General features: G+C 37.0%; 1 protein-coding gene and 1 long non-coding RNA gene across 2 annotated transcripts; both read right to left on the bottom strand.

The window, feature by feature from the left end:
• Nucleotides 1-7095: 7095 nt before the first annotated feature.
• On the bottom strand, nucleotides 7096-15972 carry LOC113100119 (uncharacterized). The gene is made up of 5 exons (XM_026264987.1): nucleotides 15612-15972; nucleotides 12078-12371; nucleotides 11733-11972; nucleotides 11476-11625; nucleotides 7096-8388 (listed from the first exon to the last, which is right to left on the bottom strand). The coding sequence occupies exons 1-5, from the start codon at nucleotides 15670-15672 to the stop codon at nucleotides 8321-8323; spliced, it is 813 nt and encodes a 270-aa protein (XP_026120772.1). The 5' UTR covers nucleotides 15673-15972; the 3' UTR covers nucleotides 7096-8320.
• A 1814-nt stretch (nucleotides 15973-17786) lies between these two features.
• Nucleotides 17787-19898, bottom strand: LOC113100122 (uncharacterized). The gene is made up of 4 exons (XR_003289575.1): nucleotides 19421-19898; nucleotides 19165-19267; nucleotides 19000-19067; nucleotides 17787-18119 (listed from the first exon to the last, which is right to left on the bottom strand). It is a non-coding gene; the product is annotated as an uncharacterized LOC113100122 (long non-coding RNA).
• Nucleotides 19899-26385: the final 6487 nt, after the last annotated feature.

Here is a 26385-nt window from a genome sequence, read left to right on the forward strand (position 1 = left end):
ATCTGGGGGTTATGCAGACGTAGCCAGGGTAATCCAGGAATCACAGGTGTGTGAGATGTGGGGAGAATGTAGAATTGAATCCTCTCCTTGTGAAGTAAACCAGCCATCCTCAAGATTTTGTGAGTGAGGTGAGTCATGGATCCAGAACCCACTGGTCGACCATCTATTGTCTCCACTGAGAGAGAGGTAGAGCATGGAATCAGTTGAATGTTATACCTCTTAGCGAACTCCTCAGAAATGAAATTGCCAGCAGCCCCAGAATCGAGAAAAGCAGAGGTAATAACTTGTTTGTCGTTTATCCATAACTCAACGGGAATGCTTACACACTGGGTATCACACATGGAAGTGAGAGGAGTACTCACCGAGCGTTGTGAGGAGGTAGATGCACGAGTGGGGCAGTTGTTACGTTGATGGCCAGGTAATCCACAATACATGCATAGCCTGTTAGAGATATGTCGATCTCGCTTCTCCATAGACAGGTGGTACGTGTTGATCTGCATGGGCTCAGTAGGTACATGAGACGGCAAGAAGACTGGGTGATCAGTGCGACGAGAACTGGATCGTCGGGCACGTTGCAGATTGTCAATGGAGATGGTCAGTTCGATGAAGCTATTAAGATCTCTGCCCTCGTCTCTGCATGCTAGCTCAGCTTGAAGATCATAATTCAGACCCTTGCGGAAGAGTACTTTTAACGTGTCGCTCACCCAGTTAGTTTGTGCCGCCAGAGTGCGAAATCATAGGGCATAATCAGCCGCCGTCATTCTGCCTTGCGATAACTCCAATAAGCGATCTCCAGCTCCCTTTCCCTCCTTAGGATGATCGAATACTGCCCTGAACTGTTGTAGGAAATCCTGAAAGGAGGTGAATGCAGATCCGTCGGAGCCCCATACAGCAGTGATCCATTCCAGTGCTTTCTCAGTCAGTAGTGAACAAACAAAGGCGATCTTCCCAGTATCAGTCGTATAGGGTTCAACAAACAGTGAGCATTGTAATAGAAATCCCTTACACTTGCTGGCGTCACCGTTGTATCTCTCCGGGAAAGCGAGACGGGGATTAACCTGGGACGGCGTCCCTGCAGCGTTGGCAATGGCGGACGCTTCCGGCGTTGGTGTGGCCGCGGGAGCGGTATGGAGACTCTGAATGGCTATGACGAGTTCCTCGGTGATAGACGTCAGTCTATTCAGCTGAAACTGGTTAGCAGCGATCTGACTGGCTTGGGCCGCCATGGTGGTATGAAGACCCTCATAAGCCACTGGATCTCATGTTGGCGAAGTCTTCTGTAATGAACCAGAACTCAACTTGGGATCCATATGCAGGCCTTAATCATGGGGTTCGTCTCCGTGACAAAAGCAACACAATGTAGTTTTTTTTACCTTACCATAATGTCTCTAAAATTATTTCAGTGGTTGAACAACTCTTAACCAGATGAATTCTTCTGCTGCTGCTAAATGAGCCTCCTATCAGCTAAAGCAGAAGAGTGCGACCTAAAAAATAAAATAAAACAACTTTTCTGAAAATACAGTAGCATGTTTAAGGTCAAATCTGCCTTTAAATCTGTGTTCACCTACTTATCCATTATATAAATTCTATAAATATAAATTTTAATTTGAGACAGTTTTGAACTAGATGTTTAAAACCAACAAATGAGTGCTTGATTGAATTAGCAAATACGACTGTTCAGGTAAAACCAACTGATATATGGATTCTCTGTCAGACAGCTAAAAAATTTATGTAAGAAAAACAACAACAAAAAAACCTTTACATTTTCAGTCAGCACCATTTTCTCTTAGTGTGAAGGACATTTTAATAATCTAAATAATCTTTTTCCACTATGAATTTGTTGAATGCAAATGTTAAACGTTAAACTTGTCTCACCTATATATTTGACTTTCTGTAAGTGTATATATACACATATATATATATATATATATATATATATATATATATATATATATATATATATATGTGTGTGTGTGTGTGTGTGTGTGTGTGTGTGTGTGAAGAGTTTGGCTTTAATAAATGCAATAAATCCATTTTGATTAATTTGAGTAAAGATGTTTTCTTTACCAAGAAAGTGGCAAGATGAAAACCACTATTCTGAAAACACTACTCTGCTCTTCACAAAGCTCCTGGCAGGATTGTGTGTGAGAGAGCAGGGGTCTGGCGGAGTGAGAAGCACATGAAATAAGAACAATTTACGTGATACTCTTCTCCTGTCACTTTGCTTTTTGCTGACAGGATTGCTCACCCTGCAGGAGTACGGTTTATTCTCCTGTACTTGAGCAGATGTCAAGAGCAGTTCTGGGTTGTTTTCATTATTGTCTTCTTTATACCAGGATACAGTCAGATCTATATATGGTCTCCAAAGTCACAAGCGAGAGTAACAACATCTTTTTTGTTTATCATCAGAGAAGAAACATGGTGGTTATTTCATACTACTGAAACTACAATAAATTATTTTGTTATTATGGTGGAAGGGTATGAATTACTTTCTCTCTTACCATAAAAACACAGTATTTTTCACACTATCTGTATACCGCTGTTTTCACTTTCATAAAAACGGCCTGATGACTTCCTTGTTCTATAAAGTCCCTCCTTCAGAAATACGTAACGAGTTCTGATTGGGTCAGTGGTTCCTGTGTTATCATTCGACACCAGATTAGCGCATGTATTTATGTACTTATAATCACAGGAGCGTTTTTACAGACGATATGGACATGAAAATCGCATTCGATTTTTTTTTGCAGAGCCCTAACATCTAGTTAACAAAGCTAAACAGCGTTGCCCTTTGTGTAATAAGTTACAAAAACTGTTAAAACTGTCCTTCTCCGTCGGAGCGCAACAAGACCACGCCCCCCTTTTTTGTGAATTCATGTGGGCGGAGGTTAGTTTAACTGTTTTAGTGAAGTCATTACTGCAGGAACTAGAGGGATGTAGTCCAAACAGGACGTTTTTTGTAGGCGAATTCTGTTAAATAAAATATCTCGCTTGGCATTGAACTTTGAGCTTTAGAATTTTACAGATATTATTTATAGTCTAACAAGAACATTACACACTAACTAAAGTTTAAAACATGGGATCACGAAGAATGGGACCTTTAAAAAACATTGCAAGAATTAGATCCAGCCAAGACTTGGAGAAAAAGACCATTAGACAACTGCAGCTCATCCAGAACACTGCTGCCAGGATTCTGACTAGAACCAGAAAATCTGACCATATCACGCCAGTCCTCAGGTCCTTACACTGGCTTCCAGTTATATTTAGGATTGATTTTAAAGTACTTTTACTTGTTTATAAGTCAATGATCTAGGACTGAAATATATTGCAGATATGTTCACTGAACATAAACCTAACAGAGCACACAGATCACTAGGATCGAGTCGGTTAGAAATACCAAGGGTTCACACAAAACAATGGGAATCTGCTTTTATGCCGCCCGCAGTTGGAATCAGCTTCCAGAAGAGATCGGATGTGCTAAAACTCTAGTCACATTTAAATCTAGACTCAAAACTCATCCGTTCAGATGTGAATTTATTGAATGAGCACTGTGTGATGTCCAAACTGATTGCACTCTATTTTCACTGTTTTTGTTATGTAAAATCATCTTCTGTGTCCAACTGTTTTAAAATTCATTTTAAATAAGTCAATTTTTAAATAATTTTGTTAAATTCATGATTATTTTACTTTCTTTTATGTAAAGCACTTTGAATTACCATTGTGTATGAAATATGCTACTGTATATAGGCCTTGCCTTGCCTAAAGAATCAGGTCAGGGCAGGCGCAGGCTGAAGCACAATAATAATCTAACCATTACTTTGTACCCACCTTCTTACTACACGCTGTTCTGTTGTCAAACACATGACGATGGTTCTGCCACTGACGTTTACGTTCTCTGTGTGTGTATTGCTATGACTCCTGACCCCGGGGTCCTACGAGGAGCTGGTAGCTGCCTCAATTGTGACTGTAGCAGTAACCATAGTGATCACATACAGGTGCAGCTCAAAAAATGTGAATGTCATGGAAAAGTTTTTTTTTTTTTTAATTTAAAAAAAAAAAAAAAAAAAAAAACTTTCATTGCACACAGACTGAAATATTTTTGTTTATAAGAGTTTTTAGTTTTAATTCTGATGGTGACTTACAGCTTAGAAAAATAAAAAGTAGGAAACTTTTAAAGAAAAAGACAAATTAAAATCCAAAGTAGTTTTATTTATGCACTCAATACTTGGTTGGGGCTTCAGTGTGGCGTGGCATGAAGGTGATCAGTCTGTGGCACTGCTGAGGCGTTATTGAAGCTCAGGTTGCTTTGATAGCGGACTTCAGCTCCTCTGTTTTGTTTGTCATGTGTTACTCATCTTCCTCTTCACAATAGCCCATAGATTCTCTGTGAGATCCAGGTCAGGTGAGTTGGCTGGCCAATCAAGCACAGTAGTATCATGGTCAGCAAACTACTTGGAAGTGGTTTTGGCACATTGGGGAGGTGCTAACTTCCTGCTGGAAGAGGAAATCAGCATCTCCATAAAGCTTGTCAGCAGATGGAAGATAGAAGTGCTCCCAAAAATCTCATGGTAGATGGTTGCATTGATTCTGGACTTGATAAAACACAATGGGGCAACACCAGCAGACATCACAGCACCCAAATCATATCTGACTTCAGAAACTTCACACTTGGCTTTGGATTCTTCCTCCAGACTCCAGATGTTGATTTCCAAATGAAATGCTAAATTTACGTTCATCTGAAAAGAGGACTGTGGACCACTGAGCAACAGTCCAGTTCTTTTTCTCCTTACTCCAGGTGAAATGCTTCAGACATTATTCTCTGGATCAGGAGTGACTTGGTTCTAGGAATGTGACAGCTGTAGCCCTTTTCCTGAAGACGTCTGAGTGTCGTGACAATTAATGTGCTGACTCTGTCTTCAGTCAACTCCCTGTGAAGCTCTCCCACGTTCCTGAATCAGCTTTTCCTGACAATCGTCTCAAGGCTGTGGTCATCCCTGTCCCTTGTGCACCATTTCTTCCACACCTTTTCCTGTCAGTCAACTTTCTATTAATATATTTCAATACATTCCTCTGTGTAATATGCGAGTACAATGAAACGATCATCTGGAAGTATTCAGCTGGAGAAACACTGAAGGGCTTAAAGCTACAACTGAAAGGAGAGTTCATCATAGTTGAAAAAAACAAGGAGATCCAGAAAACTTAAAGCGACCAGTGATTCAGTCTATGTACTACAGATTTACTGCATACATATGTTTTGTGTTTTTTCTAGATTACGGCAAAATTCAGTAATCCAGAATGTTATTTCATAATCTAATAATAATGCATATTACAGGACTGGATTTGTTTTATAAGTATGACGTGTTTTTTCCCCTCTTCATTAGATTTCAACAGAAGTCTTGTCATTGCAATTGTCATTTCTTTGATCACTGTGGTTATCAACATCCTTTGTACTATTAAAATTCCTTTTCACGGTAAGACTCAATACACAAAACTTTAAAAACTATAACCATTTATGAATAACATAATCCCATGGATAATTCACACTGCATCTATTAATAAAGAGGCTCTTTGGCCTCTCTGTCTGAAAAAAAAAAAATGTAAAAAAGAAAATTAAGGGAATAATTTATGATATTAGACTTCGTAGCCAATAATAAAAGATAATACAAGATAATTAATTTCAAACCTTAACTTAACACATTTTTATTCAAAGATCAACCGTCTGTCATTACTCTTTAGTCTGCCACAAGAAACAACAACATTAAAATCATGAACTCAAATGTCATTGTAAAAAAAAAATATATATAATAATTACTGTTGTAACAGTGCGTAAATCAGACCTTTCTGTAACGCTAACGACGCTAATAAGCTTAAACAAAAATAACGAAATAATTGTGTAGCGGAGTATTTTTTTTACACAGTGCCGCGAACTGTCAATCACTCCTGTACGCGTGCATCACTGTCCTCCTCGCAGCTGCAGAAACTTGCGCTCTCTTCATCAAGCTTTAAAACAAAAAGGGGACAAAAGGGTCGTATTGTCTTTGTGCATAAAGATTAATTGGATAAATGAATATCTAAATTCGTACCTAGCCGCCTACGGTATTTTTTTTGGAACTTAGAAAAAAGATGCTGCAGCCAATGAGCAGCCGGCGGGGGCTGGTTGCAGGACGACTCAACCTCCGCAGACAGTTTTTAATGTTTATCAGACAATAACTACTCAAGATTTTGCTCTCGGTGGGACGAATTAGGAAGCTTGCATTGTGAAGGGCGCTCTGAAAACCGGCAGCGCAGGCAGAAGATTAAAACCTCTATTAAAACAGATGTCCAAATGGGCGTACCGGTACGCTAAAAGCACGTTCTGGGCGCACGGAGAGGTAGCGGTACGCTCAAGAGCTATATTTGGAAGTGGCGGTACTGAGTACCGGTGCGTGCCGGCCCACTTAAAGCACTGTGTGTGTGTGTGTGTTTATTTTCGCCTAAATTTGACATGCTCAAATTCAAATGTTTACCATACAAACATACAATGGAGAAAAATTGTATGTTTGTGCCATAAGCTTTTTTGTTTATTATTGATTGAATTAGGTTTCATTTTTATGTTTTTCTAAGTTGTTATATACAAAATGGCATAAATATATTGGACCATATTTCATATTTATTCAGACACATTTATGTGCATTCTGTATTCCGGGGTTAAAGCAAAAAAAAAAAAAAAAAAGAAAATTCCTAAGAATGAACTTTTTTCCGGGAGCAGGGATATTGCACATGAAAACCATGCTATGACTGTGGCAACTTTAACATTTGAAATGATACTATGGCAAAGTCTGCTTTCCTTATTCAAACTGATTTTTTTTTTTCCCATGGTTGACCTGAAGAATGAAAGCTATATAATACACTTGGAAAATTATGAGCTATATCACTGCTTATCGACACTAGAGGTGTGACAAAACACTTAGCTCACGAAATGAGACAAAATACAGATACTTGGTTCACTAAGACGTGACAATATTTTAATAGAATATTTAAGAGTTTTTCAATGACAAAATATTTGTCTTTTAATTGCAAAAAGTAAAAAATATATATTTTAACTAATTTAAGACTGTAACTAATGATTATTTTGGTAATCAAGTAATCTACTGATTATTTTGATAACTGAGTAATCTGATATTTTTAGTAACACAAATAGATCTAAGTGAAAACCAGACTTTAGTATTGATTTTTTAAATAAACTAACGATGAGGCAAAAGTAATTGGTACAAATAAAATATAAAAAACAAATAATTACATGGTTTTATTGAACAACACCTATGTAATATTCCTATACATAATATGGACATAACAAATATCGGTTGCACTTTATTTTACAGCATGTGAACTTACATGTACTTGATCTAATAAAGTTCTGGTAATACAAGGTAACTACATGGGGAAGGGTTAGATTTATGGGTAGGTTCAGGTTTAGTACCTAGTTATTACATAGTCATTGTAATTACTATAATAAGTACATAGTATGTACATGGGGAACATGACTGTAAATATCTGCAGAGGTATTTACAGTGTAATTAAACAAATGTTTAAATTGGTAGCACTTTATTTTACAGTCCTGTTCCTCATATACATATTATGTACTTATTATAGTAATTACAATAACTAGGTAATAACTAGGTACTAACCCTGAACCTACCCCTAAACCTAACCCTACCCAATGTAGTTACCATGTATTACCAAAACTTTCTTAGATAAATACACTGTAAGTACACTATAAGTACATGTATGTACACTTACTGTAAAATAAAGTGCAACCTTTAAATCCATTAAATTTTTATGTTTGGCCATATGCCAAATATTCATAGCCACATTCAAAGATTGCTATTAGTGACATGTAATCTGATGTAATCTACATACCACTGGGCAGCACTGAGTTGTAAAAAGTAAGAGCAAAAAATGTGTCTCTTTTTTTCCCCTGGTGTGTGTCTGGACAAAATGCCATATATCTCAGCAATGGAAGCGTGCAGAAATGTGAAAATGGTCTCGTTTGAAAGAAGAGATCATAATCTAACCATTTGATCTGTGATCAAATTAGATCTTTGATCTGTCAAATTCCTGAGAATTTCTGACAGCTTTCTTGTGATAAATAACTTGACTATTTTGTGAAAAATAAATTTGTGGAAATTCACATGTGGGACGAATACTGTTCTAAGCAGTTCTTAGAGACTCTAAGCTTTCAAATAAACCCATATAAGGGGCTGATACCATATAAGGAAGGCTATGTAAATGAATTATAAACATTTTTAAGGCGATTTTGGACCCGTATCTGGGTCCGCAGAGCTTAGATTATAGAAGTATGAACACCTGAAGCTGGAGCTTGAAGATTCTTCAGTCTGAACTCCTTCTCATCTGAAAGATATCACAGAAAAGATTTTCATACAATTGCCATTATCGCCAATATTTCAATAGTTTATGAAGACATTAAAATGTTCATGGGTCTTTGTTTAATAATCTTTTTTAACAACTTTTCTATTTTAAGCATCTCATTCTGAAAAGTATAAATCATATCACAATTTACATTTAATTCCAATTAATTATGCTTTCCCATTTTCAGTTTTCATGCAATTGTATTATTTATTAGCTTTCAACCAAATCAAGAACTGCCAGTCTGAAAAGCCCTTTAATTTCGACTGAATGTTTTTTTTTTTTTTTATGGCCAGTGCCAATATCTTGGTGTAATCCTATATCCAGTAACTATAATATATATAATATAACACTATTTAATTTAAAAGATAGCAAATAACACACGCTGCAGTTAATTTTTTAATAATATTTACTAAATTATAAATAATTTGCAAATGAATCAATATGAAAAAATTATTGTAATTAAATTTTGAAAGTGTGGGTTCTTAGAAAAACTGTTTTAGTGTTGTTTTTGCTGTTAAAAACACATTACATCTGTAAACAGGATGTTAAGTGGAGCTTGATTATATCTGTTTACCAGGGCTGGACTGGGACAAAAAATCAGCCCTGGACTTCATCCAGACCAGCCGACTATGCATGTAAACATGCACGCACACACACACACACACACACACACACACACACACACACACACACTACATGTCTATACATACATTAATCTGTAAAATTACTGATTAGAATGTATTACTATCAAAACCAAGAAAAAACTATCAAAATAATAAACAAAGAAAATGCAAATTATTTTATCAGGCTTTATTTTAAATATCTAAAGGTCTTAATTTATGTGCTTCTTATTATTCTAATAGAAATATTAATGCTTAGGTTACACAATTTCTGCTGTAACTTTTCATGTGCTGCAACATAACACTTGTCTTGTTTTTTTTTTTTTTTTTTTTTTTTTATTTACACAAATTACCTCGGACCTGTTGGCTGCTTATAGCAGGCTAGTATTAAGACCACTGATCTACAGTAAACTTGATTTATAAAGACCACTGATCTACAATAAAATAAAAGAGTAATTAACACAAAGAACGTTGTGTAGTGATTTATTTTTATCTTTTCTTAACATAATCAAAGGCCTTTAAAAATCCTTGAAGTAGACTGGCTTATATATTCAAATGCAGAGCTCAGTGCTAGGGTTCAAAACTGTACTTGCCCTGCCAAAAATAAATACATTAATAAAAATAAAATTGCTATTGTTTTCTTTGTAAATAAGCTGCAATCTCATTTCACAATTCCAATTTCAATACCACAATAAACACTAACTATTAAGTTAAAACATTAATGAAGACAAGTGAAGTCAGTAATAAAATAAGAAAAAAATATCATAAATAGCACCGTTTTCAGGTACAGATATTGCATAATCAAGTGAAAAAATATTTCACTTAACACACACACACACACACACACACACACACACACACATATATATATATATATATATATATATATATATATATATATCCTTGTTAAAGCTATTATTCAAGAGCAGTGAGTTATTTCTCTTTGTATTTTGTTCACATTAATGACACAGACCGACAGTAGGTATAAGGCTTCTGTCTGGCAATTGATTACAAATTAAAAAAATATATCTCACATAAATGCTGTAAATAAACAGAGACATAGAGCATCAGCTGGTATTATTAAAGGTTAAAAATAACTAGTTAAAATAAATAAATAAATATAATGCAGTTTTCATTATAATAACAATTATTTAATGACAAGTGAAAATATAATAAATATGTACTATAGTGCACATACAGTATTTAGCAAATTACTCCTTTCTTATGGCTATTTTTCTCAACTAACCTGCTATGGTTTTTAAATGGCTTTCTTGAGGTTTTCCTGCTGTTTTGACTGATGACTGATTGATCGATATTATTTATGAGGCATATATACATTTCGGTAAGTTGTACTGTATCTTTAAACAGAAAGTAACAGATGATCGATTTACTTGAACTGAGGCGCTAAAGTGATCTGTCACATCACGTTTTCTAATGCAAAACGGTATTGTCTGAATTTTGTAATAAAATGGACAGAACCTGAGAGCTGAGAATTTTAAATTAATTTAAATAGATCAGTGAGTGGTGGCATATTACAGCTGGAATATCATAACTTTTTTAAACAAAACAATGCAGTAGTCTACGTGTATGATTACATTTCTGTCTCACCTCAGCAGTCAAGTCCCGCTCTGCTGACATCTTCACTTAAGTCTTTTGCCTTCCAGCAAATAATTTATTTATCTTGACAAATTTGGTGGCATCTGCCTCAAGTGCTTGTCGTTTTTCTCTCTCTCTACTTTCGGCCCCTCCTTTACGCTTAGACATTTTATTATTTACCATATTGAATTTCATTGCAGTTGTAAAGCGGCTGCTTTTCAAGGCTAGAACTTGATTTCTGATTGGCCAATGAGCAGTGAGCACGTCACATGTGCTCATCACAGGTTAGAACTGTCAGTCTCGCATCTCGAATCAGCATCATGCGGCTCCATGAGAGAGACACATAAGGCCAGTATTGGACTATACAACAATATACTTACGAATTAATTTGCGATAAATAATGATTTAAAAACAAAATACATAACGTACCGGCCCAACCAGACTGCGGCACACCGGGAATCTCCCGGTAGTCCCGATGGCCAGTACATGCCTGCTGTTTACTAATATCTAATTGACTAAAGGAACCTGTGGTAAAAGGCTTTGCATTTCCTGTTAACTGCATGTGAATATTCTGAAATAATTAAAAAAATTATTTATCAATTTTCTATAATATTGTTATTTTTCTATACACTTTTACCCATTTATATGGGTAAAGGATATATATTTTTATACTACTACTACAATTTAACATTGGATAAAAGCATCTGCTAAATTAATACATTGGCATTTAAACACGTTTTTGACTATGGTGTGAACTTTTAAAGCTCAATAAGAACAGTGACAGCTTCATAGTTTGATCAGTCTCTCTTTTGCTGAAAATGCAAATGCTCACGGTGATGAAGACATCTCTTACCTTTTTGGTGCTTCTTGCTTTGGCTACAGCTTCGACATGCACAGATGATGAGAACACATAGCAGCAGAAGAAGAAGGGCTCCTGAACCTGCTAAAATGCTCACCATTACCCAGAAATCAAAACCAAATAATGTACGAGGAACTGGGTCGCCTTTAGTTGTAGGACCGGTAAGACAAAAAACAAATGTTATGAAGCTGTTAGAAATCCAAAAAACTGAAACAAACTCATTGAAGAAAGGATGTGAAAAAGTGACTTACATGATACTGTAATGCTGTCACTTTTCTCTTTGCTGACAGGATTGCTCACACTGCAGGAGTACGTTTTATTCTCCTTTGCTTGAGCAGGCGTCAAGAGCAGTTTTGGGTCTTTTTTATCTGAAAGTTCACTGTTTTCTTTATACCAGGATACAGTCAGATCTGTTCGGTCTCCAAAGTCACAGGTGAGTGTAGTGATCCCATTTTCACAGTAGATCTTCACAGTAGGTTTAAGAGCCTTTGCTGTGAAAGAAACATGGTGGTTATTTCCTACTACTGAAACTGTAACAGAAATGTACAGTTTTATTTTGTTATTATGGCAGAAGGGTTTAAATAATGCGATCTTACCATAAACCTTAATTTCCTTTTCTCCAGCATCAATCTGTGTACCTTCAGCATTAAAAACAGTGTATGTATATCTGCCGCTGTTCTTCAGACTAACACTTTCAAATGTTAATGATCCATCTTCTTCCATTGTTAGACCTGGAATGGGTTTCCTCATCGTCCCACCTTTCCTGTGAACCACAGCATCACTAGAGAGATGGATCCATTTGATCTCATTAGATGTCTCAGTGTATTTTGTTGGCAGCTGAAGGGTGCAGGACGTTCCCTCGAGTAATTCTGTTTTACATGTCTCTGCAGCTATAAGAGAAAACATTTATATCAGCATTTATTTCAGATTTCTAAAGGTTGGTTTCTTTTTAAAAGCCCATTTCTGATTAGACATTAACTTTAGACAAAACGGCTGAACTCAGTTAAATATTCTATTCTGCCATTTTTGACCATGATACGGTTGATTTAAAACAACACAATGTAGTTTAGATGAAATTTCAATATTCCATTCTCTTTGTAGTATTAAAAGCTCTAGGTGCATAAAGAAGTTTCAAAGACTAAAGTCTCAAATTTAAAGACATATTCTTTATAAAAGTTAAGTCAACCACTCGTAACAACATCACTATGTCGTAGGGCTGGGCGATAAATAAATTTGATTGATTAACTCGAATGTGTAGTTTACACTGACCCCATATTTCCAAATGGGCTCAACCCTCCCCCCGCGTGTTTGCCATAGAGACATGCTTCCGAGAGAAATGTTTCGCCCTACGATATGAACAAGTCCGCAGCAGCACAAGCACACCCACCAAAAAGCAACCTACAGCAGTGTTACTATTGTGCGGCTCACTTACAATTACACTTGAATTTTTTTATAACTCATCCGTTTAAATTATATTAAGCCTTAAAGTTCTGTATAATTAAGGGCGTAGCCACTTGAGTGACAGGTGGATTGCCACTGCTGACAATGCTGTCGCGCTAAGTGGGCGTGGCTTCAGCAATCAGCTCCCACCTTTTTGACCATTTTCGATTGTCCGGGAGAGTCGCGCGGTGACGCGCTGCCAAGATGGCGACGGCCCGCTCTGCACACTTTAACCGCTATTAAGGAGTCTATGGGTGACGTCACAGACACTACGTCCATATTTTTTTACAGTCTATGGTACTGACACTACTTTCAGATGATTTGCAAATGTATTGTGGTGTCATCAACTGTTGACAGACTTTAAGCGCAGTTGGGCACGGCACGACAACTCTTGCGTCCAGTATAGACACAATTAGACAGTGTATTTATTTCATAATTTATTTAAATAAAATAAATACCTAAACAAGCAGCATTACAAGATGGAAATATAGAATAGGAAATATATTTACACTTGCTCTGTCCTATGTCCATGACTCACTGCGGAGTCGCCAGAGTGTGCGAAGTGTGCACCTGTATGGTTAGATGCATGATGGCTTGTGTACATATATATATATATATATATATATATATATATATATATATATATAAAATTAATGTATTTCCAGCATTATTGTAATCCTGCTTTTTTATCATCTTGTCTCAGTTACAAATTTGACTGGTAAATAATAAAGAATGATAGCCCGTATTGTATTGCATTTCATTGCATATCAGGGATGACAGATTGATAAAAAGACATGGTATTTATGACTAAATGTAACTTTTGATACTTTGCCCTATCAGTACGGCACCCATGGCATGCTGCACTTCCATGTTGTGGAGATGCTGTGTTTCATTGTGAAAGTGAAACTACATTTTGTCCTTCCAAAAGAGGACAAGACTAGAAATCAGAGGTTATGTATTAACAACACTGTTCCAGAACAGTTGAACCCAAATATTCAGATGTGTCAAACGCATTTTATGGAGGACTGTTTCCTGATTCTGGGAGAATAGATTACAATGATGTCTGTTATGACTCACAGACTGTATGTACGCTTTTTATATTTAAAGAATTTGCCACTGATGATTCAAAGTTTTTGAAGTTTTGAGCAGTATAGAGTAGCATTTGTTATTTGACGTTTCTTCGATCACAAATGCAGACATGGTTTTATGTTTAAACTGGTTGAGTCAGCTATTTAACCGTCAGTGGCTTGTTACTGCAAACATATGATCTTAATCACTGTCTGTCACGTGACTCTGTTCCTCTTTGTTGTTGAACTGATGGTAAAACTGATCGTCCAATCACAATGCACTGGGTCAGTTGGCCAATCAGAGCAGACTGCTCTTGTTGCAAGGAAGGACTTTGTAGAAAATTACACCTTTGAGAGAAACGGGGCATAGAGGACCTACAATAACCTACAGTATTTAAAAAAAAAAAAAATGTTTTTTGAGCATTGAAGCATGTCAATATATTCTATTACACCAAACACACGAAATAATGTGTCACAAATGATGTCACAAATGGGGACCAGGCTTTTTATCAGAATAAATTTGTAGAACTATTATAAAACCATAAAAAAAAAAATAATAATAATAATAATAATAATAATTCAATTAAAAATAAACCATTGTTGTGACCAATATTTTTTCAGAACATGTATGTGATACTTTTTTAGGATACTTTGATGAATAAAAAGTAAAAAAAAAAAAAGGAAGCTATGTTTTTAAAATATAAATATTTTGTAATAACAATATACAATACTGGTCAGTAGTTTTTTTCTTTCTTTTTTTAAATAAAATCAATACTTTTATTCAGCAAGGATGTGTTAAATTGATAAAAAGTGATAGTAAAGAAAATATATTATTAGAATATATATTATTAGATATATATATATTTTTTTAATAAATGCAGTTCTTTTTAACCTTACATTCATCAAATATATTAGACAGCAGAAATGTTTCCAACACTCATAATAAATCAGAATATTAAAATGATTTATAAATGATCATGTGATAGACAGATAGAAAATTCAGCTTTGCATCACAGGAATATATATATATATATATATATATATATATATTTTTTTTTTTTTTTCAGAACAGTCATATATACTGTTCTGAAAATACAGTGCAATGTTAAAGTTCAAATCTGCCTTTAAATCTGTGTTCACCTATTTATCCAGCATATAATTTATAATTTCTAGAATTTATTTTAATTGTATTTTTTACAGTTTTGAACTAGATGTTTAAAACCCACAAATTAGTGCTTGATTGAATTAGCAAATAAGACTTTTCAGTAAAAACCTGTTAAGACATGGATTCTCTGTCAGACAAATGTTTCAAAAGGTTTTTGTGTCAGTGCCCTCGAAAAAATAAAAAGGTTCACCAATGAACATTACTATAAAAACCATTTTCAGGCAGAACCATTTTATTTTCTTAAATGTGAAGATCTAAATAAATCTAAATAATCTATGTATTTGTAAAATACAAAGATTAAATGTTCATCTGGTCTCTCTCTCTCTCTCTATATATATGACATTATGTAAGTGTCTTCTAGTAAAGGCGGATGTTCACAAACTCGAAAAGCACCAGTTTAATCTAAGATTTGCAAAACGGTTTTTACAATATCTACACAAAATGAAACCATAACTTACCAGTGATTGCAGTAATGAAGCCAGAGAGGAACAGAAATAAGAGACTGTGTTGGCAGCTCATTGCTCTTCTGCAAACAGCAAATATATTCCAGAAAGGTCAGGGTATATTTTGGCAAACCGTTTACCAATCACGTTTCTCAATCGGCAAAGCAATCTGTGGTACACGCCTCTACCAACACACGATGGGTAACTCGCGAAGCACAAAGTTCCTCCGTGTTTTCTCAGCACTATATCTTATAGAAAATACGAGGTTTAAAATATTTCAAAGTTAAAGTTCATGCAACATTATATACTGTAGATCCCAGAGCCGTTGAAAAACAGAGTTGCGACACTCCCATGGACTGTCATAGGAACTTTGGAATGCGGACGTAACGCGTGTTGTGGAGCAGTTCCAAACACTGATAGTTCCAGCGCTGAACTCCACACATTTTCAATGTTTCTGAAGTGCGCTCGCTGGTAAATTGACGAAATTACTGTATTTTTGATATTTGAACGCATTAGCCGACCTCTCATGAATCTATATAATAGTTGTATTTTATGTTGCCAGCTTTATTAATGTTTATTGGAGCCTGAGGTAGGTAGACCCTTAATCGCTGCTTAAGTAACAAACACTTAACTAATACTAGCTACCATAATGTGATGATGGGCTACATTTACCTCAAATTTTCTTCAAGTTCGTTGGCATACAACGTTTATCGTCGGTTATTAGATTTGTTGTTAAAGTGATTAACACTTGTTTGCGACCGTATTAATACACCTGATTACAATTAACTTTAGTTAAACTATGTTTTTTTACATAGCTAACTTGTATCTTGCAAGGTTGTTCTTTGGTTAATTTAGTCATTAAAGTTACACAGACCGTTTGTTAGACAGTGCATTGTGATGATAGGATATGTAGCATAAATGTGGATGATCCCAGCAAATAAAAAGTATAATTGCAAAAAGAAAGATTATTAATCTATTTTTAAATTGAAGAGGCTGACATGTGAAACTATTTGAGACTGACTTTTGACCAAAAAACTGAAGTCGTGATTTTAATAGTTGTTATTTAGAATACAGTGAAGAATTTCAGCTGCATAACTCATGTTCATGGCTCTTAAAATTTTTGATGAAAGAAGCACATGTACACTGCTGCTCTGGAAAATATATCAAGGAAAATGTATCTACGCTCTCGCAGGATGTAATGTTTAATTAAATGTTTTGTTGAATGCAATTGGTTGCCTTGTATATTTTTCACTGTTGACATTTTTTCTTGACTTAAACTGAGCAGCTTCTGGCATTCATTGATATTAACATGTTGTGCATGTGTATATATTTATCTGAATGTGTCTTAACATAACTTTAGGATGTTAGTAATTATGACCATAGAAGCACAAGAAAAATATATACAGCACATACTGTAAATTATTATACCTTATCGTAGCAGTCCCCTTTTCCCTCCAAAATTAAACGCACACAAAAATTTATTCAATTCAAGGGGTTTTATTGGCAAAAACGTTATAAGAACATTTCCAACGCATCAAAATAAAATTCTAAATACAATATATACAGTAATATTAACATTAACAGAACTGGGTGAGGAACAGCAAAACTCAGCTACAAAAAAAAAAACATATACCACGGCAAGACGCAGCAACAAGACACAAGACGGATGTGCTGCTTCCAATGTGCTGCCCAAGCTCTGTTGAAGAAGCACAAAGAAATTGAGGACTGGTCAGCAATGTCACCCAAAGAAACTTACTGCAGCAGATGAAAGGCACATCATGCTTACTTGCCATGCAATTAGAAGATGTCCATCATCTCCGAGCTGCAGAAAACTGGGACCCTACACTCTTAGAAGAAAAGGTTCAAAAATGAACCTTTTGAGGTTCCTGGAGATTGCAACTGTGGGGGAACCTTAAAGGTTCATTTTTTTAACCTTTTTGAAAAGGTTCTAATTGGAACCTTCACTTAAAGGTGCATTAATCACCCTCATCAGTTCCTTTATGAACCCTTTTCTAGATAGCAATAACATTATTGTTTTTGTTGTGATTATTATTAGAATTATAATTATTATTATACATTACTAATCCAATTTCACTATAAAGACAGAACACCATGATTGTCCATAAACGGTTTAATTCATAAATATGTATTACAAACAAACCAACAAACAAACAAATAAACAATCATCCATAAATATTACAATCAATCTAACCAAGACATACATAAACAACAATAAATATCATGCATTTATATACATACACATTAATTTAATAAAACAAATGACAATAATTAGCCATTGTGGGTGGCATATTGGTTTTGGCATTATGATACATTAAACAGTTTTCAGTAAATGTCAGGGTGTCTCTCAACTTTGAAGCATATTCACTGTTGAAGTTGAAGTGTAGAGGTGTGTTCATCGTCTACTTCACAGACTTCCTCCACTTCCTTCATTATTTCTTAAAGAGACTCCGCATCCAAGGCATGTCCCTTTATAAACAGCACAGGGTTGGGTGTATCTGGTTCCTTAACAAGGAGAAAATAATGTGATACTATAACAATATTTAGTAGTTAACGTGAAATGTATTATATATATATATATATATATATATATATAGACGGTTTCATCGGGCGCACGCGCCTGGACCTAAGTTAACTTCCGGTCTGTGTTGTGTACATCGGTCTGGCTGCAGTGCCATCTACAAACGCAGTTAAGGTTAAGGTGATGAGTAAACTGAAGTTGGGCTCAGGTGGTTGTGCTGTGGGGTGTGTTTCCCATACATTTATTTATTTTTGGAGACTCGCCAAAATTTTAAAACTGATCGATTTTCAAAAAGGCTTTGTTGAATAAACATGAGTAACGTTACGTACTGCACGTTAAATAATTCCTTACATTTATCCGTTTAAATCTCAAAACGAGGCACAGGTGTTTTTATATCGCTGTATTTCTGAAAGAAGACTTGCATGTTATATGCCTGATAAAGCAGCGTGTGAGCGTACCAGCTCTGCTTCGTTTACAGCTGTTACTGGGGAAACCTCTATTTCTCGCACTTTATGTCTATGCTTTAAAACATCTCCCGCTGGCAAAGAATGAATTTGAATTTTCATTAAGTCCGCCTGATCCACGCAGCAAACACATTTTGTTTGTTATCAAAAAATATCTACTCTAGAGGGACTTGGCTGTTGTTATTGATTCTATTTGGAAGTCTACCGGAAGTTAAGTTAGGTCCACAATACGGGCACGTGCAGTAACGTTTGTTTATGTTGTTGCCGTTGAAACCGTCTATATAGCTCCATAGAATAATTCCATTCTAAAAACAAACGTTTAGAAGAAATCATAACCAAGAGAAGGGGCTGAAAAAGAACAAATTATAGATTTAGATATTATGGATACAAATACACTCACCTGACTGATGACATAAAGAGATCTCAGACTCCTTTAACAGAAGTGGAAACAGCAGGAACCACTGACACCTTTAATAGAACATTTATTGAATTGAATATGGCATACTATGTTTCTGATCATTGTGATTCTAAGCTTTACTGTTCATGCAAATCAGTGATTTATTACCTTTGTGTGCCAAATCAATACAGATTTGTTTTTATTCATCCAACTCAGTAACAATATCAGCTGACCTTGACCTCTTTTGATACAAATCTTGACCAGATAGATTCTGCAAAATAAATAAATGAACATATACATGAAACATTCTCACAGGATAATAGAAATGTAAGTATTGAAATGTCACATTATTTTTAGCAAACCTATCTCTACAATGGTTGCGATATTTTTGATGGACTCCTGGTAAAATGATCTGTTTTCTTACTTTGCTGAACCTGCAGCAAATGTCATTTTTTTCTTCAACATTAATCAAATGTGATTTTTCTTTTTTAATTGTTTTTAAGCACATCAACAAGGTAACCAGGGCTGAAGACAATTTGTGTTCACCTGTTGCATACCTGAAAATAGAGAAAAAAATTTTTACCATCATAATTATCTAAAATTATAAACTTACTGCATGGAAATTACCATGTATACGCGCATTTAATCAAACAGACCTTGAATTGTTTTTGATCTTTTTTGCTTTGTCCTGTCAAAGAAAAAAATCTCTGGTCTTTTTTATTTATTTATTTATTTTGCTACAAACAAGCAATATTTTGTCTTGAGATTGGTCTAGGTGGAATATCAACAGGAAGACCTACAAAAAAGTTCACAGAAAGGTGCATGTTGGTATGGTAAAAGCAGCTCAATGATTTGCAAAGATAGCAATATAGTTCTGTTAAACATATGTGGAAACCTGACATGACCATCACTCCTAACTGAGCATCCCATTAAAAATGGGAATGCAATAAAGTTGCTTTGTAATAACAACCAAATGCATAAATATAACAAAATGTCAAAGTCACTAAGTTCTTCCGTACATCCCATTAAATAATTACAATAGTAAACATTAATAATTAGTAAAGGTGTCCACATATTTTTAAACACATCTAGAATAGTAACTTACTCGTAGTGTCTGTGGTCTTGCTGGCTTCTCATTATTTAGGTTTTATTGTAATCTTATAAATTTAACTTCATCCTTCATTTTTTTGGGAATATTTAAGCTTTCATAATCTTAGTTAGGTTCATTGAAGTGTCTCCATCTATTTCAGTATCTGTTAAAACAACAGGAGTCATAAAATTATATTTATAAAGTTAGAGTTAGAAAGGCAGTTATAAAGTACATACAGTGTTATTTTAATTCAACATACTACCTTTATATAGGGACAACAACGATGTCTGAGGATTGATGATAATACAGACATCCCAAGTCTCCCGGGAGTTCCGGGAGTCTCCCGCATATTGAAAGCGGCTCCCTGAGACCCGCAAATAAGTTAAAATCTCCCGGAATCTAGACCGCGGGAGCAAAAGCGCGCATGCGAAACAGATACTGTGTTTCAAACCGTGTAGCGCGCACGAGGGAGAGGGAGCGAGAAACCTTGCGTGTGTGTGCTAATGTGCGTAGCGCATGTCAGACAGAGAGCATCCTGATTGGCCTGTTTCTGCAAATCAATCAATCAATTGTCAGTGTGGGCGGGCTTTTATTTCTTCTCCCGAACAAAATTAATCAGTTATGTCTATCTAGAAACAGGAGCACCATGGCAGAGGGAGAGTGCCACAAAAAAAAAAAAAAAGTATAAAACACATTTTATGGCAGACTACATGTGTAGCAGCCCCTTGGCGTCGACAAACGAGACAGAGAGTTTCGACGGGTGCTTAATCTTCTTTATTTCGCTCGCTTTGAGCGCCATTAACCGTGACTTCGAGAAACGTTGTGTTGTAGCACCGTGAAACTACATAAAGAAACAATATACTAATAAATAAAAAACGTATGTACAAATGACAGATTGCTTAAACAAATACACATTTACAGATACCCAAAAGGCAAATAAATTATTACATACATGAGAAATTAACCAAAAGAGCGACAAATAACACGTGCCATACGAAATTATATATTACTTTAAAATACAACATGCAAAACACACAATAAAGAAACATACCTCGCTCCGCTTGCCAAAGGGTACTAGATGAACCAAAACGTAAAGTGCATCCACTTTTTACAATATATATTTCAAACTTTTGTAAACGCCATGTGAGAACCACAATGTGCTCCTCGTCCGCACCTCTTTCTTCTACCTGCGTTACAGCTTACGTTACGTAGAGAGCGTGCGTGCGCACACACAACACATTTAAAGTGACACACACATACATATTTTTGCGGTCATTTACACTCCCACCAATTATGAGATGAGAAAGAACAGAACAAACTGTTAATGAATCAGAACATGATTTCTGAACATCAATATGACCGCCTTCACAGTTTTTATGCATGTGAAGTCTAAAATGTTAGGTTTTATAGAACTTAATTACATGGTCTGATGCAATGATATCACAAAGCAGTCGCTGATTACTCATTTTCAATAAGTACCACCAATTTTTGGATGGGCCTTTCAATGACTGTGGGCTTGGAGCATTGATTTTGTTTTCGCTCCCCTAACTGCAACTTAACTCGCCTTACAAGACCATCACTTCCTTTACTGGTTTCCACCACGCGGCCTAATTGCCACTGACCTCTGGGAAGCATATCGTCTTTGATTACAACATCATTCACTTGAAGGTTACGGCGAGGAATATGCCATTTCTGACGTGCTGCAATGTTGAGAAGGTATTCCTTCTTCCAACGACTCCAAAATTGTTCGATTAGGTATTGAACTCTGCGCCATCTTTTAGTGGCATACACATCTTGTTTTACAAACTTTCCTGGAGGTGGAAGAGCAACATCAGATTTCATCATTATCAGATGGTTTGGGGTCAATGGTTCGAGTGAATTTGGATCATTAATTCCATCTACCGTTAGAGGGCGGCTGTTTACAATGGCCATTGCTTCATAGAACAGCGTTCTGAGTGATGCGTCATCAAGCCTGCCTGGGCATAAAGCAAGTGTGGCATTGAGTACATTTCGCACAGTACGTATCTGACACTCCCAGACACCTCCAGCATGGCTTGCAGAAGGAGCATTAAAGATAAACTCGCATTGCCTTTCTGTAAGAAAGATCTCTAAGGCGTTGGTGTCAATCTCTTTCAGTGATTTTGCGAATTCATTTTTAGCTCCAACAAAGTTAGTGCCGTGGTCACACTGAAGTTTGCGAACAACTCCTCTGAGGCTGATAAAGCACCTTAGGGCATTGATAAAGGAGTCTGTAGATAGGTCCTCAATCATTTCAATATGGACTGCACGAGATGATAGACAAGTGAATAATAGGCCATATCTCTTAAGCTCCTTACGAGCTCTCTTCACAATAAATGGCCCGAAACAGTCCATACCACAGTACGTGAATGGAGCGGAAACCTCAACACGTTCTCTGGGAAGTTCTGCCATACGCTGTTCTTCAGCTGGTCGTCTGAGTTTCCGACACTGCACACACTTGTGTATGAATTTAGCGACGGACTTACTGCCTCCAATGATCCAGAATCCATTCATTCTTAACTCCATTTGAGTTTGGCTTCTTCCCTGGTGACGAACTTTGGTGTGGTAATGTGACAGAATTAGTTTAGTGATGTGGTTACCTTTTGGAAGTATTACAGGATGTTTTAGATCTTGACTGAGAAATGAGTGTTTTAGCCTCCCACCAACACGGAGGATGCCATTGTCCAAAATAGGATCCAGAGGGTACAGTGCGCTTGAATTTGGTAGAGCTTCTCCTCTTTCAATTATTTGCATTTGCTTTGAGAATGCTTGCTGCTGTACAAGCTTGAAGACCACCTTAGCAGCTCTCTCACGTTCTTCAACTGTCACATGATCACCGTTGTACATCTGTTTGTGGCCCAATCTGTTTATTCTTGCAACCACCCTTAGAAGCATAGACCAAGAAGAGAATCGACTTAAGCGACTGAGGATGTCTGCTCCGTCTCTGACGGAGGTCACAAAGGTTTGGACTAATTTAACTTCAGGATCACCGACAAGCAGGTTCACAGGTGTGTATGGTGTTGCATTTACTTCCTGTTCCCACAGGAATTTGGGTCCTGATAACCACATTGATGTAGAGATGGCAGACGCATTAAGCCCTCTAGATGCATAATCAGCAGGGTTATCTGTTGTATTTACGTAACACCACTGACTAGGATCTGTGACATCTCGTATCAGCTGCACTCGATTTGCGACAAAAACATGAAACCTACGGGCTTCGTTGTTAATGTATGCTAAAACGACCTGCGAGTCTGTCCAGAAGAACTCTTGGTCAGTCTTCATTTCCAGCTCATTTTTCAGCATGACACTCATTCTGGCAGATATGACAGCGGCTGAGAGTTCTAACCTGGGAATGCTTATGACCTTTGTAGGTGAGACCCTGGCTTTAGCCATCACCAGACTGCAGTGGACTTCACTCTTTTCATTTTTGAAGCGGAGGTAGGAACAAGCACCATATCCTACATTATTCGCATCAGAGAAGTGGTGTAACTCTGTTCTGACTATTTCACTGAAGGTATGTGGGTGATAACATCTTGGTATCAATACTTCCTTGAGTTTCAGAAGATCGTTTTTCCAATCCACCCATTGAGGACGCAAGTCATCAGGAAGTTTGTTGTCCCATCCAGTACCTCTAAGACAAAGTTCTTGTAGGATACACTTTCCCTGTAGAATAAATGGGGCGACAAACCCAAGAGGGTCATATAGAGAGGCTATAACAGACAGAATACCACGGCGAGTCAATGGTTGATCCTTAAGGTCGATGCTGAAACTGAATGTGTCATCCTTTGTTGACCATTGAATGCCGAGTACACGTCCAGCTGGTGTTGCTTCAAGATTAAAGTCAAGAGGCTTTGATGTTGTTGCCTTTTCTAACGGGTTTAAACAACTCAGAACGTCTTCCTTAAATTAAATAAAATTTAAATTTGTGAAGCCGTAAACCTCCATGTTTACACACTCTTTGAGCTTGCATTATTAGTTCTTTGGCTTCACTGGTTGAGGGAACACTGGTTAACCCATCGTCCACATAAAAGTTCTTCTCAATGAATGCTGAGGCTGAAGGATAGTTAACCTTGTGCTGCTGTGCCAGGTACTTTAGGCCGAAATTAGCACACCCAGGTGAAGACGTGGCACCAAAGAGGTGGACTGCCATGCGATATTCTTGAGGCTCTTTCTCCAAGTCTCTACCCTCCCACCATAAGAATCTCAGGTAATTGCGTTCATCAGGTGGGACGAGAAACTGGTGAAACATCTTCTCTATGTCACAGGTAACTGCAACTGGCTCCTTTCTGAAACGGCACAGCACTCCCACCAAGGAATTGGTTAGATCAGGCCCAGTCAGAAGTGTGTCATTTAATGATATACCACGAAACTTTGCTGAACGATCGAATACCACCCTCAGCTTGTTTGGTTTCTGAGGGTGGTACACCCCATGGTGTGGGATGTACCACACTGTCTCTCCACTTAGTATAGCTGGAGCTTGTTCTGCATCACCTTTGATAATCATTTCTTCCATGAAAGCCTTGTAGTGATCATAATACTGTTTATTGGACTTGAGCCGTTTCTTTAGGTGTTGTAGTCGAGCAGTTGCTAGCCCTTTGTTGTTGGGTAGTGAGGGTCGGCTGCTGCACTTAAATGGGAGAGGAAGCTCGTAATGTCCATTATCCTTCTGATGAATATTGGCACTGAGGTGCTGTATGAAACGAACATCCTCTTGTGACACACATTTATCCTCATAAGCTTTTTCATTGAAATCTGACTCAAGAATTTTCAGGATATCATTGGCCGATGGGACAGGTATTTCCTTTACTGCAACACGGTGGACAAAACTCTGATTTCCTTGTCGGTCAAGGTGTGGATTAGACAGGCCTATAATACTCCACCCAAGCACAGTTCTTTGCGCGAAAGGCTCATTTTCACCACCTATAATTGCTTCCAAGGGAGCTAGAGCAGATGGGCAGTCAAATCCAATTAAAAGTCCGACTTCACAGTTCAAAAGTGGTGACAGCTGACTTGCTAAGTGTCTGAGTTGACTCCACTGAAGCGCTGTGTGCTTGGTGGGAATATACGACTTGTCTACTGGAATGAAGTCTCTTGTGTATGCTTGCTGTAGTGGAATAGAACTTGCAGATTGTAGTCCTCTTACTTTAAGTCCACAGACTCTCTTACTGGCAGTGATCGTGTCAGCAGCTGTCATGGTGTTGAGCCTCAATTGCACAGGTTGTGAGACAACATTCAAACTTTCAAGAAGATCTTCCAAGATGAAACTTGAGTCGCTCTGGGTGTCAAGTAGAGCATAAGTTAGTACTTCTCTTTGGGGTTCGTCCACTGTAGAGATGAAAACTGGCACAATGCTGGAAGTAGCAGGAGAACATTGAGTGAGTGCATGGGTCATGACTTTATGAACTTCCTCACTTGCTTGAACATTCGTAGATGCTCCTTTAGGGTCCTTTGAAGGAGCTTTATCCCTTTCTTCATGTAAGCAGGTAGGATGACTTCGACCACACGTACCACATGTATGTCTTCTTCTACAGTCTTTACTCATGTGTCCCTTTCTGAGACATCCGAAACAGAGGTGGGTTTCGTGAATGAAGGCTTTCTTTTCTTCAATAGTCTTTCCAGCAAATGTAGAGCATTGAGCAATGTGATGTTTTTCATCTTTGCAGAAAAGGCACGATGTCTTTGGCTTAGATCTGTACGTCTCTGGTCTTTTTGAGCTCAAGTCCTTCACCTGAACCTTTGTACTGAGAGCCTTAGCACGCTTGGGGAACCTTTCATCTGTGTTCTTTTGATTCACAAATAGTGCAGAGGTTATAGGGTTACAAGCTATTTTTGCTTCCTTTTGCCGAAATTCTGTGAAGCATTTGAAACTTGGATAGTCACCTGATGTGTCTAGCTCTTCCACCACGATTCCGTTCCACTTTCTCACAATCCATTCGGGGAGTTTCTTTAACAGCTTGTGGTTTTCTTCAGAATCATTTAGGATGGCTAATCCTTTTACGTGAGGAATTGCCTCGACACAACCTTGTAGGAAATCTGTGAAGTCTCGTAATGCCAGTGGGTCATTTGCTCCAATTTTGGGCCATCTCATCAGCTTGTCTCGAAACGCTCTTTGGATGACGAACGAGTTCCCGTACCTTTCCTGTAACACTTTCCAGGCACCTTGATACGCATCCTCAGAATTTCTGTAGAAATATCCCTCTACCGCTTTGCGAGCTTCCCCAGCAAGGTAATTCTTCAGATAGAAAATTTTTTCACCAGAAGGAAGAGGTTTTCGATCAATG

Source organism: Carassius auratus, unplaced genomic scaffold, assembly GCF_003368295.1.
Source record: "Carassius auratus strain Wakin unplaced genomic scaffold, ASM336829v1 scaf_tig00217186, whole genome shotgun sequence".
Lineage (NCBI taxonomy): Eukaryota > Metazoa > Chordata > Actinopteri > Cypriniformes > Cyprinidae > Carassius > Carassius auratus.